At 49.4% G+C, this 16,227-nt stretch overlaps 1 protein-coding gene across 4 annotated transcripts in view; it reads right to left on the bottom strand.

Annotated features, from left to right (window-relative positions):
* ITGA9 (integrin subunit alpha 9) overlaps positions 1-16,227 on the bottom strand; it is a 355,609-nt gene that overhangs the window by 174,526 nt on the left and 164,856 nt on the right. For all 4 annotated transcript variants that reach the window (XM_053221698.1, XM_053221699.1, XM_053221700.1 and 1 more), the window contains exon 16: positions 8,332-8,481. In XM_053221698.1, coding sequence (XP_053077673.1) covers positions 8,332-8,481 — 150 coding nt within the window. The remainder of the gene's footprint in view (positions 1-8,331; positions 8,482-16,227) is intronic.

Genomic DNA, 16,227 nt, shown 5'->3' on the forward strand with positions numbered 1-16,227 from the left:
TAGTAATAAATTGGGACAGGTTTCATAGAGGAATCAAATAGTTAAGTCAGGGCATACAGGTAGTTGGAGAATGGTTCTCTGAGGAGGTGACAGGTAAACGGAGACCTGAAGAGTGAAGAACGGGCTGTGAGAAAGACATAGTAAGAGCTTTCTAGAAGTGGTATCAGCATGTGCAAAGGGCCTGAAGCAGCAAAGGGGTTGGAGAGTTTGGGGGTGGTTGGCGTGTGATGTGGAGCTAGCATTGGATGATACTGGAGAGGCCAGGGCCCCACTGTGCAGGGTCTGTGGACCTTACTATGAGTCTGGATGACCTTCTTCTTCTTCTTTTTAATGTTCATTTATTTTTGAGAAAGAGAACGAGAGCAAGCGTAAGTGGGGGAGGGGCAGAGAGAGAAGGAGACGCAGAGTCCGAAGCGGGCTCCAGGCTCCGAGCTGTCCGCACAGAGCCCGCCGCGGGGCTCGACCTCGCGCACCGCGAGATCATGACCTGGGCTGAAGTTGGATGCTTAACTGACCGAGCCACCCAGGTGCCCCTGAGTCTTCTAAGGGCAGAGGAGAGTTGGAGGGCAGGGAGCAGTAGGCCTTATGCAGAGAAATGACCTGGTCCAGGTGAGAAATGGTGGCGGCCTGGACTCGATTAGTGGCAACAGACATGGAGGACAGAGGCTTGTGCTGGGAGAGCCAGCTCTCAGGTTCCGGCTGGATAGGTCATCCCCATACCATCCCCTCTAAGGCAAGGGCATCTCTGGGCCTGACAGCCAAGGACCAGTCATGAAGACCACAAGAGGTCCACGTGAAGAACCAGCCAGAGCCCTTAGACGGTGCCAATGCATCTCACCGAGGGAAACTACTCCCGGACTAGCTGTGACTGGACACAGCCCAAGCAGAGAGGAAGGGGAGGGGAGGGGAGGGGAGGGGAGGGGAGGGAGCAGAGTCTGATAATGCCTTACCATTTCAATGCTTCTCGCCTGTGATTGCACAGAACCCCACAGGGAGGCAGAGCAGATGACACCCCAAGTGACAGGTGCTAACCAGGGCTCTCAGGAGGTAAGTGACTTGCCCTGGGAGAATACTCTGCTTGGGCCTGGGCCCCTGATCTCACTCCAGAGACTGTGCTCCTTCCCCAGGGAAGCCAGGGGAAGAAAGAAGGCCTGGGGTTCTCTGGGGTGTAGGACACGTTCATTCTCCACCGCTGCAGATATGAATTAGCACAAATTCGGCAACTTAAAACAAGACAGACTTTGTATCTCACAGCTCTGTAGGGCTCGGCTGGTTTCTCCGCTGTGGGTTTCACGAGGCCCAAATCCAGGTGTCGCCTGGCTGGGCCCTTATCTGGAGGTTCTGGGGGACAAGCTGCTTCCGGGCTTCCTTGGGTCGTTGGCAGAATTCAGTTCCCTGGGGCCGTAAGACTGAGGTCCTGCTTTCCTTGCTGACCCTAACCGGGGGCCTCTCGTGGCCCCTGCAGGTTCCCCACATTCCTTTTCAAACTGCCCCTCCATCTTCAAAACCAACCATGGCCTGTCACGTCCTTCTCATGCTTCACATCTGACTCCTTCTCTTCCATCTCCCTGACCTCCTTCCTCTGCCTCCAGCTGGAGAAAGATGGGGCCCAGCTGGATAACCCAGGAGCGCCCACAACCTTAATTACACCTGCAAAGTCCCCTCTGCCGTGTAGTTTATTGTAGTCACAGGTTCCAGGAATAAGGGTGTAGACATCTCTGGGGCCATTCTGTCTACACAGTGGGCAACCTGGAAGTCCAGCCACAGCCAGGTCTTTGGGGGCCTCCTGAGGAAGCATGAGTGCCATCATAGTTTTTAAAGCTTTACTCTGTGCACAGGGTTTGAAGACAGGGTCTCTGTCATAGCCACTGGTATAGCCACCTGAAGGGGAAAGATAAGGTCCCCTCAGCTGATAACTCCAGGGCCAGCCTTGCTTCTTTCCCAGCACACAGGCCAACTAGGGCCTTGCAGGATCCTTTCATTTAGTGCCATACTGTTTCAGCAGATGAGACCAACTGGGAGCCATTAGTGAGAAAACTCTCTGGGTCTATCACACCGAACTTCCGACAACCCACCTGCAAAGCCTTCCTGGGGCTACCGTGAGAGCTCCCAGGTGCTCCCCCGCACCCAGGCCAACCAGTCTCCCTGAGGCACGCCTCTGATCTCCCTGCACTCAGAAAGATGTAATGGTCTCCTGTCCCCTGCAGAATCAAGTCCAGCTCCATGGCCAGTGAACAAGTAGCCCCCGTCTTCACAGCTCGTCCTCCGTCCCTGACACTAGACGTTCAACCATGTGGAAGACCGTCAGCATCCATCAGTCCGTCCTTCTCGGTTAGTCTGTCAAACCCCTCCAGCCCTGAGTGTCCAAATCCTACTTCTTCCTTAAGGCTCCAGCCAATTCTCCTTTTCCCCATAGAACATGGTCTCCTCAGCTGGAAATAGTCTCTGGAATGAAACACTCACGCACACTCATCTGAATCTCATTGTCTGCTCTGTACAAGTTATTCCTGTCCTGTAAGTCCACTGAAGGTAGCAATGTCTTATCTTTTTTTAAGTTTTGTTTTATTTATTTTGAGAGAGACAGAGGGGGGTGGGGGGGAGGGAGAGAGAGAGAGAGAGAGAAAGAGAGAGGGAGAGAGATGAGTGGGGGAGGGACAGAGAAAGAGAATTCCAAGCAGGCTTCATGCTGTCAGTGCAGAGCCCGATGCGGGGCTCGATCCCATGAACATGAGATCATGACCTGAGCCAAAATCCAGTTAGATGCTTAACTAACTGAGCCACCCAGGCACCCCAGCAATCTTCTATCTTTTTATCATGAAATAGACATTCAAATGACTGAATTGCTCTTGGATTTATAGTCTTTTTAAATACGCTTCTGGTTAAGGAATAAAACAAGTTGTTTTTTTAAATTTTGTTTTAAATGTTTATTTATTTTTGAGAGAGAGAGAGAGACAGAGCATGAGCGAGGGAGGGGCAGAGAGAGAGGGAGACACAGAATGGGAAGCAGGCTCCAGGCCCCGAGCTGTCAGCACAGAGCCCGACGCGGGGCTCGAACTCACAGACCGTAAGATCGTGACCTGAGCCGAAGTTGGATGCTCAACCGACTGAGCCACCCAGGCGCCCCAAGTTGTGTTTTGATATTCTTGTTGCTTGCTTTTGTATGGAGTATCCCCTGACGAGAAGTAGGTCTCTGCTTTCCTTAAGTGTTTAAGGAAAGTATTCTCAACAGGCTGAATGTCCTACCGAGGCCTGCAGAGGTCCCAGAATCCCAGTCAGTTCTCGGCACTGGCGGCAACTCCACTCGTCACCCCACAGCCTAGCCCATGTCCCACAGCCCAGACTCTCCTAACACTGTTCTTCACCCAGCAGAGGGGAGGCTCTGTCCCACTCACTGCAAAACACCGCAGATCCATCAGAAAGCCTGAACTGCACATGCTTCGTCACTGTCTCCAGGTTCTACACGTCTGTGCAGTTACCACCTCAACGAGACCGTCCGTGAGGGCAGGCCCTGACTCCAAAGAATCACTAGGGTTCAGTTCACGCCGCTGCACAATCCTGTGTACCTACATGGGCTCGGTGCCTTTTAGTTAAAGAGACTGCAGTATTTAAGCCCTAATGTTCTCTGGCAACATGACTTAAAGAGCTCCCATGAGATTATTCCTCCCTATGGAGAGGCCAGATGCTCTTTGTGGAACTGTCATATACGCATACGCGGGCTGAAACACAGCTCTGTCCGCTGGAGCAGGCCTAGCTCTCAGAATCTTTCTCCCCCTCGCAAATCGAGCCAACATCTGGAAGACACATGGAGGATGATCATTCAATTAGTCCCCCTCCCACCTAATCAGGGAAAGGAGAAAAAGCAAGGATCACTCTCCCAGAATATTTCTCAGACTCCTGCACAATCTCCCCAAGCTAAGAACAATATTTTTCTTTCATTTTCATTTCAATCAAAGAATCACATGGTTCAGAAAAAATAATGACCCCCCTGCCACACACCTCCCTGGACCAAGTCCTGCTGTCCAGGGGCAACCACATGTTGCCACACGACCACATGTTTCTTTTGATGATTAGTCAGATTTAGACATTTTCTTACTGAATTCTCGCCACGATGGACAGGAACTTATCTCACACAATTGCCCCCTCTCCTCTGCCTTCCTAATTTTCACAGGTGGACAGGCAAATCATTACTCTTAGCTCCTCTGTTGCATGGCTTTTCAGACCCCAGCTGCCTTAGAATCACCTGGTCAGCTTGTCAAAGCACGGATTGTTGGGGCCTCCCCCATGAGTTTCTGATTCAGTGGGTCTGGGGTGGGGCCCAAGAATTTTCGTTTCTAACGAGATCCCCAAAGAGGCTGACATGGCTGGTTCAGCAACCACAATTTAAGAGGTAGTACTCCGCTGATGACCTCTGTAATTTTAAGTCGTAAATAGCTAGCTCTCACTTCATCAAGTTTTGCACCACCTCTCGACTCTCCAATTTAAAAGATTAAGATGTTAAGAGAACTTCCATCATCATTCTGTTTTGACCTCTGGGCAGTCAAATTTAATGACATTTACATTTTATACTGTAACCGAAAATCAATAAATAATGCTAATTTTATGGCTACATGATTGTTCACATTAGAACCAAGACAAGTGTCATGATTACATACCCTTTTCTATGGGTGCAAAGCTCAACTCTGCAACAGGCTCAACAGGTGCAAATGCTTAACTTCCACTTCAGGGAGAATATTTCTAGTATCAAAGTCCTTCTCTTCCTTATACTCTTCTACTTGCTCAAAGTCCCATGACATTTTATGTTTCAACCATGACACATAGACCAAATTTCTGTTTTTCTGAGAGTTTTCTATTGCCTTTATTTTTCTTATTTGAGAAGCAAGTTATTTCATCTATACTGTATCTTAAGTTTCGTTACTTTCTGTTATTCTGTCTATTGCTGGCTTCATTCTCCCTGAAGTTCACTGATCCCCTGTTCTAATTTGGTCGATTAGTTTTTAAATTTGCTGTTACCCTTTTGTTTCGTTGGAGTGCATCTAGACTTATTTCCTTGGAAGGGTTCCTAGGGAGATAAACTATCTGGTTCTTGCTTATCTGAAAAATTACTGTATTCCAACCTCATACTTTACTGTTAGGCTAAGTATAAAATTCCAGTTTCAAATCACTTTCTCTCAGCACTCTGAAGACTTATTTCACCATATTCTGGCTTCTAATCTTGCCAATCAGGAGTCTGATGGTCTGTTTAGTATGTATGATTCCAATAATGTTGTAAGTGGACATATATCCACTGCCCCCCCCCCCCCACCACCAATCCTGAACTCTCTAGCCTGGAAGCATTTAGAAGTTTCCTTAAATCTTAGTAGCAGTGACATTACAAATATCTTAGAAATTATATCTAGGATATTTTTGGTTTATCCTGCTTGTAAGTTGGGGAGACCTTTAAATTTAAAAAAAATGTTTCCCTTTAACTCTGGGAAATTTTATTCTTTTGTCTCTCTTATAACTTAAAATTTTCTCTGTTTACCTTTTCTGGTATTCCTATTACTTGAATCTAGGACCTTTTAAATTGATAATTTAGCTCTCTCTTCTATTTGTCTTTTAGCTCTGCTTACTGGGGGATTTCTTTCCATTATCTTCTAATCCTACAAAATTTTTGCCTCTGCAACCATATAGCTAATTTTTAGGAAACTTTTCTTTTTTCTGTTTCTTCCCTTTAAAGAAAAAATTCCAACCATTTCCTAACGGACAGAATATATTCTGAAATCTCCTTGTGTTAATTACATATATTTTAAGGTGGTTTTTAAGGTTATATAATCTCTTCTATTCCCCGAACAACCTGTTTCCTTCTAAGTCAGCTATTCTGTTGTTCATTTTGGTCTTTTTCTTCTTCTCAATGTGCCACATCGCCCCCTCCAATCTCAGGTTTCGTTGGTTGTCCATTTGTATTTAGGAATAAGGCCAAAGGGCTGATTAGACAATCTGGGGACGAATGGCAGGAGGGGACGAATGGTAGCAGGCTTACATCGGAGCCTCTAAATGCCAGAAGAAGCAAGGCTTTCCTGTGGGGAGCTAGCCACACTATCTCAAGCAATTTGTTAAATTCTTTAGAGAAGAAAATGCCTGGTTGCATGCTACTCTGAATGTCTCAAGTACATGGGGACAAGGACAGGGGTGAAGAGTCAACTCTTCCACTTACTAAACTTCACTTAATACCTCCCTTCCCTGTTCAGTCCCACCTGTCACTCTGGCACCCTTCTGTAAACCACTGCCCTGGCCATGGCTGCAGCGTTCTGGATCCCTGGGTAGACGGGCACCCAGCCTCTCTATGTATGGTTCAAGGTTCACCCACCAACACTCTTCCATCTTCTTCCCTCACTGCAGAAAATTAACAGACTCTCTCATTGGCTGCTGCCCCTTCCCCCACAGTGTTTTCCTCCCCGTCCCTATTTACTCGTATTTAATCATTGTAATGGGGTCTCAGGAAGCGTGAACATACGTACTTGGTCGGCCATCTTGAACCAGAAGTGACCAAGAACAGCACTTTAATACTGAGCTGTCCCTGCATCATTGGCTTTGATCGGGCCGATTTACCGAGTCCCCAGCTTGCTCCAAGTGTTAATAACCAGCCACCTTCCAGGGTCCTTGTGTTTTGAAAGAAGTTCGTGTTTGAAATCAAAAGGAGAACCTGAAAAGTCAGAGCTGCCAGCAGGTTGTATGCGTATGTGTTGCGGGCGCTGGGCGCCCTGCTCACATCCCTGTACAACTGCTACCTGTCCCCCTGCTGACGGCAGTGTAGGCAGCTAACGGCTCACCCCCCCATTCTTCCACAGAGAACTGTCCAAAGCTGAAGAGAATCTCCTTCAAGAAGACCTACGCTCCGCTTCTACACCAGCCAGCCAGCCGATGGTTGACTAACAAGGGGTACAAAAGGCCAGCCCCTCCTGTCCTGAGTAGACAACCTGTTGGTGTAATTTGTGCTCCCGAGTTCTCCAGCTGAGGCTAGACTAGCTGAGGCCAGATCCTTGCTCCGTCCCTTCCACTTCCATCCCTTCCTTCAGCTTCTCCTAAGAACACAGCCTCATCAGACCATGTGCCCCCAAATGCCTGCCTCAGGCTCTGCTTCTAGGGAACCTGACCCAAGATCACGTGGGAGGTACTTTGGTAGAGAATTGGGATGCCTTGCTAAAAACCTCACCACTGAACTGAACATCTGGATGGACATCTCAAACCTGACACTTCTCTGTGGCTCTGTTCACAACTCTAATCTGCAAGGCATGGCTCACTGACATGCTAGTTTTCCCCTAAGCTCAGAGCGGTTGGTGGGGGAGGGGGCAGCGTGTGGTTCCACAGCTTTGCTCCCACCTGCACAGGAGTCTGGTTTCGCCAAGAAGCAGTTTTGCCTGACCTTCCCCCCACCAACGTCCTGGATCTGTGGTGATCTTGGATGTTGAGGGAAGATTTAAAACAGATTTGGGACCAGATTCCTTGCATATTTCCTGTGTAGTAGACAGCGATGCTCATCTCACGGATGGCTCAGGGCAGACGGGCCGCGCTGCAGTACAGAATCAGTTCACAGGCTCGCTCCTGCTTGCAGGGTCTGCACCCGACGTTGCTCTGAAGCTCTGTTCCACACAGCAGAATCTGATGAGTACCCGACGGGATGGGCGGCCCACCCACACTTGCAGTGCTTGGGCTATCCAGCGATGCTTGGGTTGAAAATTTCTAACTCAACCACCGGTTCTACAAGATGATGTTCTTTTCTTGTTGTTGGTTTTTAATTCTTTAAAATTATTTTTGAGAGAGAGAGCATGCACATGCGAGCAGGGGTGGGGGCAGAGAGAGAGAGCGACATAGAATCTGAAGCAGGCTCCAGGCTCTGAGCTGTCAGCACAGAGCCTGACGCGGCGCTCGAACTCATGAATCGCGAGATCGTGACCCGAGCCGAAGTCGGACGCTCAACCCACTGAGCCTCCGGCACCCCGACAAGATGATGCTCTTGCTTCTTCACATCACTCATGCCCTCACCAACAAAACATTTAGCGAGCACCTACTGTGTGATCTGGGCTCTGGAAACAGTCTAGGAACAAGTGTCAGGTTCAGGGGCCAAGGAACCAGTTCATGGCCTCGAAGGGATTATGAGGAATACTCCCTCAATGCGTTTAAATCATGTGGCTGTTAGAAGGACCCCCACGAAACATGTGTTCTATCATTTTGCAGATCAGGAAAGAGAGGCGCAGAGAGGGGGTGTGCCCTTGCCACAGTCCGCCAGGGCCACAACTTCCGCCACAGGCACCTGCCACCCCAGGCCCCGGTCCAGAGCTTCAAGGTTCTGACCTGATTCTTCTGGGCAATCTTCTGTCCCTTTTTCCAGCGGAGCACTGGTGTCAGAGGCGGCAGCTCCCTCTCCTCGTCTCCGGTCACATGCTCACCCAGGCTGTAGGCAGCTTCAAACACGATGGGACTGATGACGTCCTGAACTCTCCGCTGAAACAATAAACAAGCACACGCGTTAACCGCTAATACTGGCCGACACGTGCGGAGCATTTCACAGTTTACGGAGGCCTTCCACATGGATGGCCTCACATGGTCCTCACAGCCACCCTTGTGAGGGAAGATTTTACTGCTCGCACCTTTTAGATGAGGTAACTGGGACCAAAAGCAGGGAATGTCTCCTCCAAGGTCACCTTGTGACCCAGTGGGGCCGTCCCCACTCTACCGTGCACAGTGCTAAATCATCTTTCTCTTTAGCATATGGAATGCATTACCTCACTCGTCTTCCAAATATTCTTAGAAGCCAGCTGACGGGCGGGAGAGCATCTGTGCGCCACTGCAGGCTAACCCTTTGCATCCGTGGCGTTTTGGTGACCAAAGGCCTTTTGTATTGACATAAATACGGCTCTTGTGCTGGGGCAGGAAATCCAATGATACTGGGGGGCCTAGGGTCTTCCCAGGGTTGGTGGTCAGTGGAGTCAGGATTGAAAGTCTTAACTTCTGGCCTTTGAAATTGAAGGGCTTGAAGACCCAAAGGAAGGACAGGTTGGTGGTCACAACAGGGAAGGGAAGGGAAGGGAAGGGAAGGGAAGGGAAGGGAAGGGAAGGGAAGGGAAGGGAAGGGAAGGGAAGGGAAGGGAAGGGAAGGAAAAAGGGAAGGAAAAAGGGAAGGAAAAAGGGAAGGAAAAAGGGAAGGAAAAAGGGAAGGAAAAAGGGAAGGAAAAAGGGAAGGAAAAAGGGAAGGAAAAAGGGAAGGAAAAAGGGAAGGAAAAAGGGAAGGAAAAAGGGAAGGAAAAAGGGAAGGGAAGGGAAGGAAAAAGGGAAGGGAAGGGAAGGAAAAAGGGAAGGGAAGGGAAGGAAAGGGAAGGGAAGGGAAGGGAAGGAAGCAAACATACAATGAACACCTACAAGATGCCTGGCACTGTGGCAGGTGTTCTAGACAGATGAGCAACGGGCCCAAGCCCTGTGAACTAGGCCCTCTCATCCTCCATCATACGGAAAAAAGGAAAAGGAAGATACAAGGATAAGTCCCCCAGACCACAAGGCTGACAAGGATTTTTGAGTCACATCTGTTCAAGCCTGCAGTTCTTGGCCTTTTGGCACAAGGGGCCACCATCTCCGGGGGTCTCTGGGTTCCCGGAGAGGTAGGTAGTCCCCCATGAGGGCCAGCATGCGGGGAGCCAGCAGAGGAGAAGAGTGGCCCTGCCAGGGACTGAGAGAAGCTGGGCAGGTGGGCAGAAGCCAACCACGGGGCCGTCAGCAGAGCCAAGGATTCCCGCACACCACTGTCTGTGCGAAGTTTGGTGGAATTTCAAACAGATCGGAGCTGTGTTCGAAACAGCAGAAAGTTCTAAAGCTCCCAAGAAGTGCACAGCGAGGAGCCTGCTCCCACCCCTCCCTGATACCCAGAAGCCCTCTCCAGAGGCAGATACGCCAGCCAGTTTTTGCATATTCGTCCAGTCTAGGCGTATGCAGGCAAATCGGACCCTGTGGCATCCTGTGGTTTGTTTTCTGTGCTTCGCATGGGTGCTGGAGACGGTCCAGTCAGGATGGAGGGCCGTGGTGCCTCTTTTCTCATAGCACAGGGCGTGTTCTATGGATGCCCTTACTGACCAACGTGTGTCCTCAAATCTGCTTTAACAAGCGAATGGGCGACGGCCCATCCTTCTCCAAGATGGGGTCTACTAACCTCAGTCCCCTAGGAGGGGAAAAGATAAAAGGGTCTGTGAGCAAACAAGTTGGAGGAGGGGAGGGGGAGATACCGGGTTAAGGAAAGTCAAAGAGGGTTTTTATTCTGCTTTGTTTCCTCCTGCCTTTGTTGTGACTGCCTCTGAATGAGGGTAAGGTCACCTGTGGAGCGGACACTCAGGGACACTGGAGGGCAGAGGAGAAACCTTACGCACACCCAGGAAAGGGGGTGGCACCCGAGCCAGGGCGGTGTGGGGCAGGGAGCCAGATGTGGCCACACCAGTGGCTGCTCACTGTGGAGCATGGGGACAGGACAGAGGGGCACAGATGAATGACTCTGTGGGTGGGGGGCCTGCAGACAATTTCTGTTTGCGTTCAGAAAACACAGCCGGGAACAGATTCAATCGTTCAGCAGACACAAAATATAGGACCTCTCCAGGAGCGTGATGGGGAAGACTTTTGGATAAACTGCTTCCAGCAAGTTCCGTCCGACTTCAGATTTTACGAACAGATCTTTAATACATGTCCCTTCCGGGAGCAAAACACACACCTGGGAACCAGATCTCTTCTGCCTTTGCTGACTCTGCTAAGCAGAATTTAAGGACTGTTGGAGGTGGGAGAATAACAGACGAGTGCCATCTGAATGGTTTTACAAATAAATGCTTTAGTGGTGTTTTTAAAGGTTGACTATCTTCAGGGTTTGGACTTAAATTCTTCATGTTGAAATAAGTTGGTTCCTATGCTTTTATTCTTGGGCGAAAGGTTGAATCCGGCGGTGGGGGAGACAGACATCACTCATCATTTCCCGGCTACCAAATGCATGTATTCCAGAGACTGGCCAAGATGTTATTTTACTTAACCTGTGTAACACCTGAGCTCGGTAGATGATTGCTCCCATTTTATAGATGAGGCAACAGAGGCTCAGGAGCTCAAATAAACTGCGCTCCACCCCAAAGCTAGCAATCAGTGCTAGAGCCAGACTCCTTCTTAGAACCAGAAGCAAAACTGCTTTCCCTGAAGTTTCTAAAATACTATTTAAAAGTTATCCCGGGGCACCTGGGTGGCTCAGTCGGTTAAGCAGCCAACTTCGGCTCAGGTCGTGATCTCACGGTCCGAGGGTTCGAGCCCCGTGTCGGGCTCTGTGCTGACAGCTTGGAGCCTGGAGGCTGCTTCCGATTCTGTGTCTCCCCCACTCTCTGCCCCTCCCCCACTGGCACTCTATCTCTCTCTCTCTCTCTCGAAAATAAATACAGATTAAAAAAAAAAAGTTATCCCAACTGCTTTAGGTTCGGACATCACCCTAAGAAGTCATCCGTTAAGAGCACACAGGGCAGGGGTGGGGGATGTTTCTCACACCAGGATGAGTGTGAACAAGCGGCAAGTAGGAAACGGGGGGGGGGGGGGGGTCTGCAAGCGAGTGCCACTCCTCGCCGCGTGGCCCTTGAGCCTGGCTCACCGCGGGGGGAAACCGTACTCATGGTGTGGCTTATTCGGGGTGAGTAACGAAGTCCGACATCCAGATGCTCTGGCACTGATTGCACGAACCTGTTTTAACTAAGACGTTTGGAAAACGGCTCTTTTTACATGTCCCGGTAGCTCTGGGCCGAAGGGAACAAAACCACACCGAGCCGTGGGTGGAGGCAGAGGAGGGTCCCGCATTTTGAATGGAGCCAACACCCCCCCCCCACCCCCCCGGGGACCCCGGCCCTCCCACGCTGTGTTTGTTTTATCTGAGCTGCAAAGGAAAAGGAGCAGTAACACTTGGTGGTTTCCTTTTCATTTCTGAAAGCTTCCCGCAGATCAGCACTGCAATTAGCAGAAGAATTCCTTAGGATAGAGGAGGCTTAGCCTTCTGGCACGGACTGTAATCGCTGAAATTTTGCTGCTTAAAAAAAAAAAAACAAACAAAAAACAAAAAAACCACCACTACGAACTGAAGCTTCTAAAGTTGAACTTATCTGACAGGCCAAAAGGCCTAAGAATCTACCTTTTCACGCTAAAATTCTACAGGGGGTCCCCTGATGCTTGAAAAGCTGAAGGAGCCCACGTGGAGACCACACCCGGGCTGGCGGCAGAAACTGCGGTGGCTTTCGTTTTACAGGGGACTTACCATACGCTCAATTTGAAATTTATTGGGTGCTTACGAGATGCCAGGCAACGTTCTGGGCCCAAGGGAGACAGAGGTAAAAGACCTTTGGGGAAACAGGCAAGCGATGACAAGCTAGTGTAACATGCACAAAACAGAAGAGGCTGTGGGGACACAAATCGGGGACATCTGATTTGGCCAGTGGGTTGGAAGGCTGCCCAGAGGAGATACCCTTGGCTCAGCTCTAAGACAGAACCACATCATCCAGAGAGCAGGCAGGAAGCATGGGTGGTCCGGCAGGGTGGAGGGGACATGGGTGTCCAATGGATCGCATCTGATTCCCAAAGGTGGGAAAGTCAGGCTTGTGGGCAGGAGTAGGGAGAGAAGAGGCTGAAGCAGAGACTGGCTCTCAGGGGGCCTCACAGGTTGTGCTGACTTCATCCTGAGAGCTGGGAAGGACTGGGAAGAGGGTAAGATGAGGCTAGAGGCCGTGTTAGAGAAGAACCCCTCTGGTGTCTTGCATTGATAGGTGGGAGGCAGGGAGGCCAGGAAGGAGGCTGGAGGAAACTGTGTTCTATAAAGATCCCTCCAGCTGTAGCACGGAAGAAGACCGATGGGGGTAGGCCTGGGTGTAAGCAGGATAGGAGGAGGCTGCCATTGGGCTTCGGAGGAGAGATCACGAAGGCCTGTGCCAGGACACAGCAGTGGTGACGGAACAAAGGGGAGGGACGGGAAGGTGACTTGGGAGGAAGAGGAGATGGGACTGGGGACTGGCTATGGGGACGACGTCTCTTCCATCAAGAGTTATGGACACCCTAGTGTTCAGCTTGCACCAGCGCACAGACACGTATCAGTCAGCATCACAGTACCAGCGGGACAAGGGTGCGTTGAGCTTGGGCGTAGACATACTGGGCTTTGCTACGGCACAGAAATCCCCTTCCTGCCTCCAGACTCGAACTCCACAAGGAATCTCCCCAAATATACTGATTTGGGCCTAAAACATGGTGCCTCCTTTTTCCTCCCCCAAAACTGTCCCCCTGCCCCAGTGTCTAGGGTCAGCCTTCCCTGGACAGACCCACACAGGCCCTTTGCCTATAAGATAGCCCACCCACCCATCTTTCCAGGGACGGGTTCTACTCTCCTTTGGACTAGGTCTTCTTCCTTCCTCAGCTCGCCTCACTTGTCAATACATTCCCCTGGGGCCCCTGGAGAGGGCCGCGGGGCCTCGCAAGGTCTGCTGACAAGAGGGAGTGAGGGCCTCAGAGCGAGATGCCTTCCTATGGACTCCCGTTCCTTCCTGGAGAGTCCCTCAGGCTTCTCCTTCTAACCCGTAACCTTGCTCTGAAAATGAAATACAAGTAACTCAGGTGGGAAATCCAGCAGGGGAAGCCCATGACGGGCAGGTGCCACCCACCCCCGGGGTTTCTACGAGAGAGGCGGTGCCCTGCCCTGTTACCCTGGGGCACAGAGGCAGCTGTCAGAGACCTCAAAGTCTCTGTCTCTTTTATTTGTAGAATCCTAGACTTTTCACGGGTGAGTATAATTAGTATCAAATCACAAGACCCCACCGACCTGCCCAAAAGAGGACATGCACTACTGTCTGGGGGAACCCCCCCTCTCCCCCGCCCAGGGTGATTCGATTCCACACCTCCCTGCTCCAAGACTGAAGTAAGCAGGCCCGGGGCACTGTGTATCCCCGACCTGCCTCGTGAATTAGAACCCTACTTAGCTGCTTTTCCCCAAGAAATGAAGGGTTTTCATCTTTCTTAGCTAACTCACAGCTGCAGGGGTCAGCTAAATGGAAACAGGAAGGGCTGGCCTCACTTTAAATGGGCAAATAACACAGAAGGTCAGCAACTAAGCCACTAGCATTAAGCCAGATAATTGGTTTCGGAAAAACCCTCTAAGTGTTTTTTAAAGAGGCCTTGGTATTTTTTCTTTTTCCAAACATGTGATTTTTTTTTTTTTTTGGTCCCTTTCCTATATCCTTTCTCCCTATTTCTGCCTATGCTCAGCTCTAACTTCTGCCCGTGACAGCCTCACAGGCAGGCCCAGGAATGAGAAAGCCCCAGAAGTGGAATGCTTTTTATGTCCTTGATCATAATGATTAAAATGGCAGTCAAATGTTATAACAGTTTAAAATTCTCTTTAGCTTGAAAATTCTTTCCTATTAATTTAAAAAAAAATTTTTAGTTTATGTATTTATTTTGAGAGAGAGAGAACACAAGCGGGGAGGGGCAGAGAGAGAGACAGAGAGAATCCCAAGCAGGATCACCACTCCATCTCACCACCATGAGATCACGATCTGAGCTGAAAACCAAGAGTCAGATGCTTAACCGACTGAGCCACCCAGGTGCCCGCTTCAAGATTCTTTTAAAAGCAAGCAAAATGTTACTCTATTTTAATAATAGAGTAACACTGCAGATCTACCCTCAATACAGGTAACAACTAGAAAAGCTGGATGGATGGCACACACACACACACACACACACACACACACACACACACACACCTGTTTAATGGTACCATGGAACTATGAAGAGAGGCAGGACTTCAGAGTCTAGGGTCCCAACAAGAAGGCAAGGACAGTGAGGGGACCCCTTACGCTGTGTACGGATCTGGAGGCAGCGGGGGATGGGAAGCAAAGAAAGCGAATGTGAAGTGGTGGCCAAGAGGCCGAGTTTCTGAGCTGAGTTGTATGAGTCTGTGAAGATAAAACCTGAAAGCCAAGCACCACTAAGGCCGCCTGGACTTGAGGGCCAAGACCCCAAAGAGAAGGGAAGCACACCAAGGCTGATATTGGACACCATATTTACTCCCAAGGCACTGGCTGAGCCCACAGCTCTATGGGGCTATGAGAGGCGGAATCCAAGCAGAAGACAGTGGGTGAAGGCAAGAGAGGGTATACTCAACTGTGCACTAGACAAAGCGGAAGACCAGGGATCCAGACTATAAGTCAACAGAAAATATCCAAACTGAAGCATGGAGAGGAAAATGGATAGAATATTCAGAAAGGTAAGAGGCCACAATGAAAGGAATAACATTTATAATGATACACGAATTTCCACAATTATATAAAAACATAACACAATTCCTAGCACACTGTAGTTGAGCAGTAAGTGCTTTTTTATTTTAATTTTAGAGAGAGAGAGAGAGAGAGAATACAAGCAGAGGGGGGCAGAGGGAGAGAGAGAATCTTACGCAAGCTCCATGCTTAGCATGGAGCCCGACATAGGGCTCAATCCTCCAACCCTGAGATTGTGACCTGAGCTGAAATCAAGAGTCAGATGCTCAACCAACTGAGCCACTTCCTGGGAGGTGGAGCCCCTTTATTTGTGGCTACTATTTTTTTTAATGTTTTATCTATTTTTGAGAGAGAGCTTGCAAGCAGGGGAGGGGCAGAGAGAGGGGGACAGCGGATCAGAAGCAGGCTCCACGCTGACACTGGTGAGCCCCACACAGGGCTCAAACTCATGAACTGGGAGATCATGACCTGAGTCAAAGTTGGATGCTCAACCAACTGAGTCACCCAGGCACGCCTGTGGCTACTATTTTTATCATGATTTTTAAATGGCAACTTCAAAAAAAGAGCTAAAAAAAACCCGCTCTATTACAAAATGAATTCTTATTATGAACTCCACATGTAGTCAGAACCGATTTCCCATTCTATGAGAGAATAAACTGAGGCCAAGTGTTTCACTTAGAGTCCTATAAATTTAAAAACAAACAAAAAAAAATTTAAATTAAAGCTGAAGGAAAATGTTCCAGAAAAAAATTTTAAACAAAACTTTATGAAAAGCACAAGCGACTACAAGAATCTCATGAGACGAGATTCACCCTGGGAAGAGACAAAGCTTTATCTTTGGGCGAGTAGAGTTTATAAACACAGACTAGACGGAGCTCTGAAAAACAGCTGAATTCAACAAACTCCAATAACGCTGTCACAAGAGAAGGAAATAAGTGGT

This window comes from Acinonyx jubatus, chromosome C2 (genome assembly GCF_027475565.1).
Source record: "Acinonyx jubatus isolate Ajub_Pintada_27869175 chromosome C2, VMU_Ajub_asm_v1.0, whole genome shotgun sequence".
Taxonomy (NCBI): Eukaryota; Metazoa; Chordata; class Mammalia; order Carnivora; family Felidae; genus Acinonyx; species Acinonyx jubatus.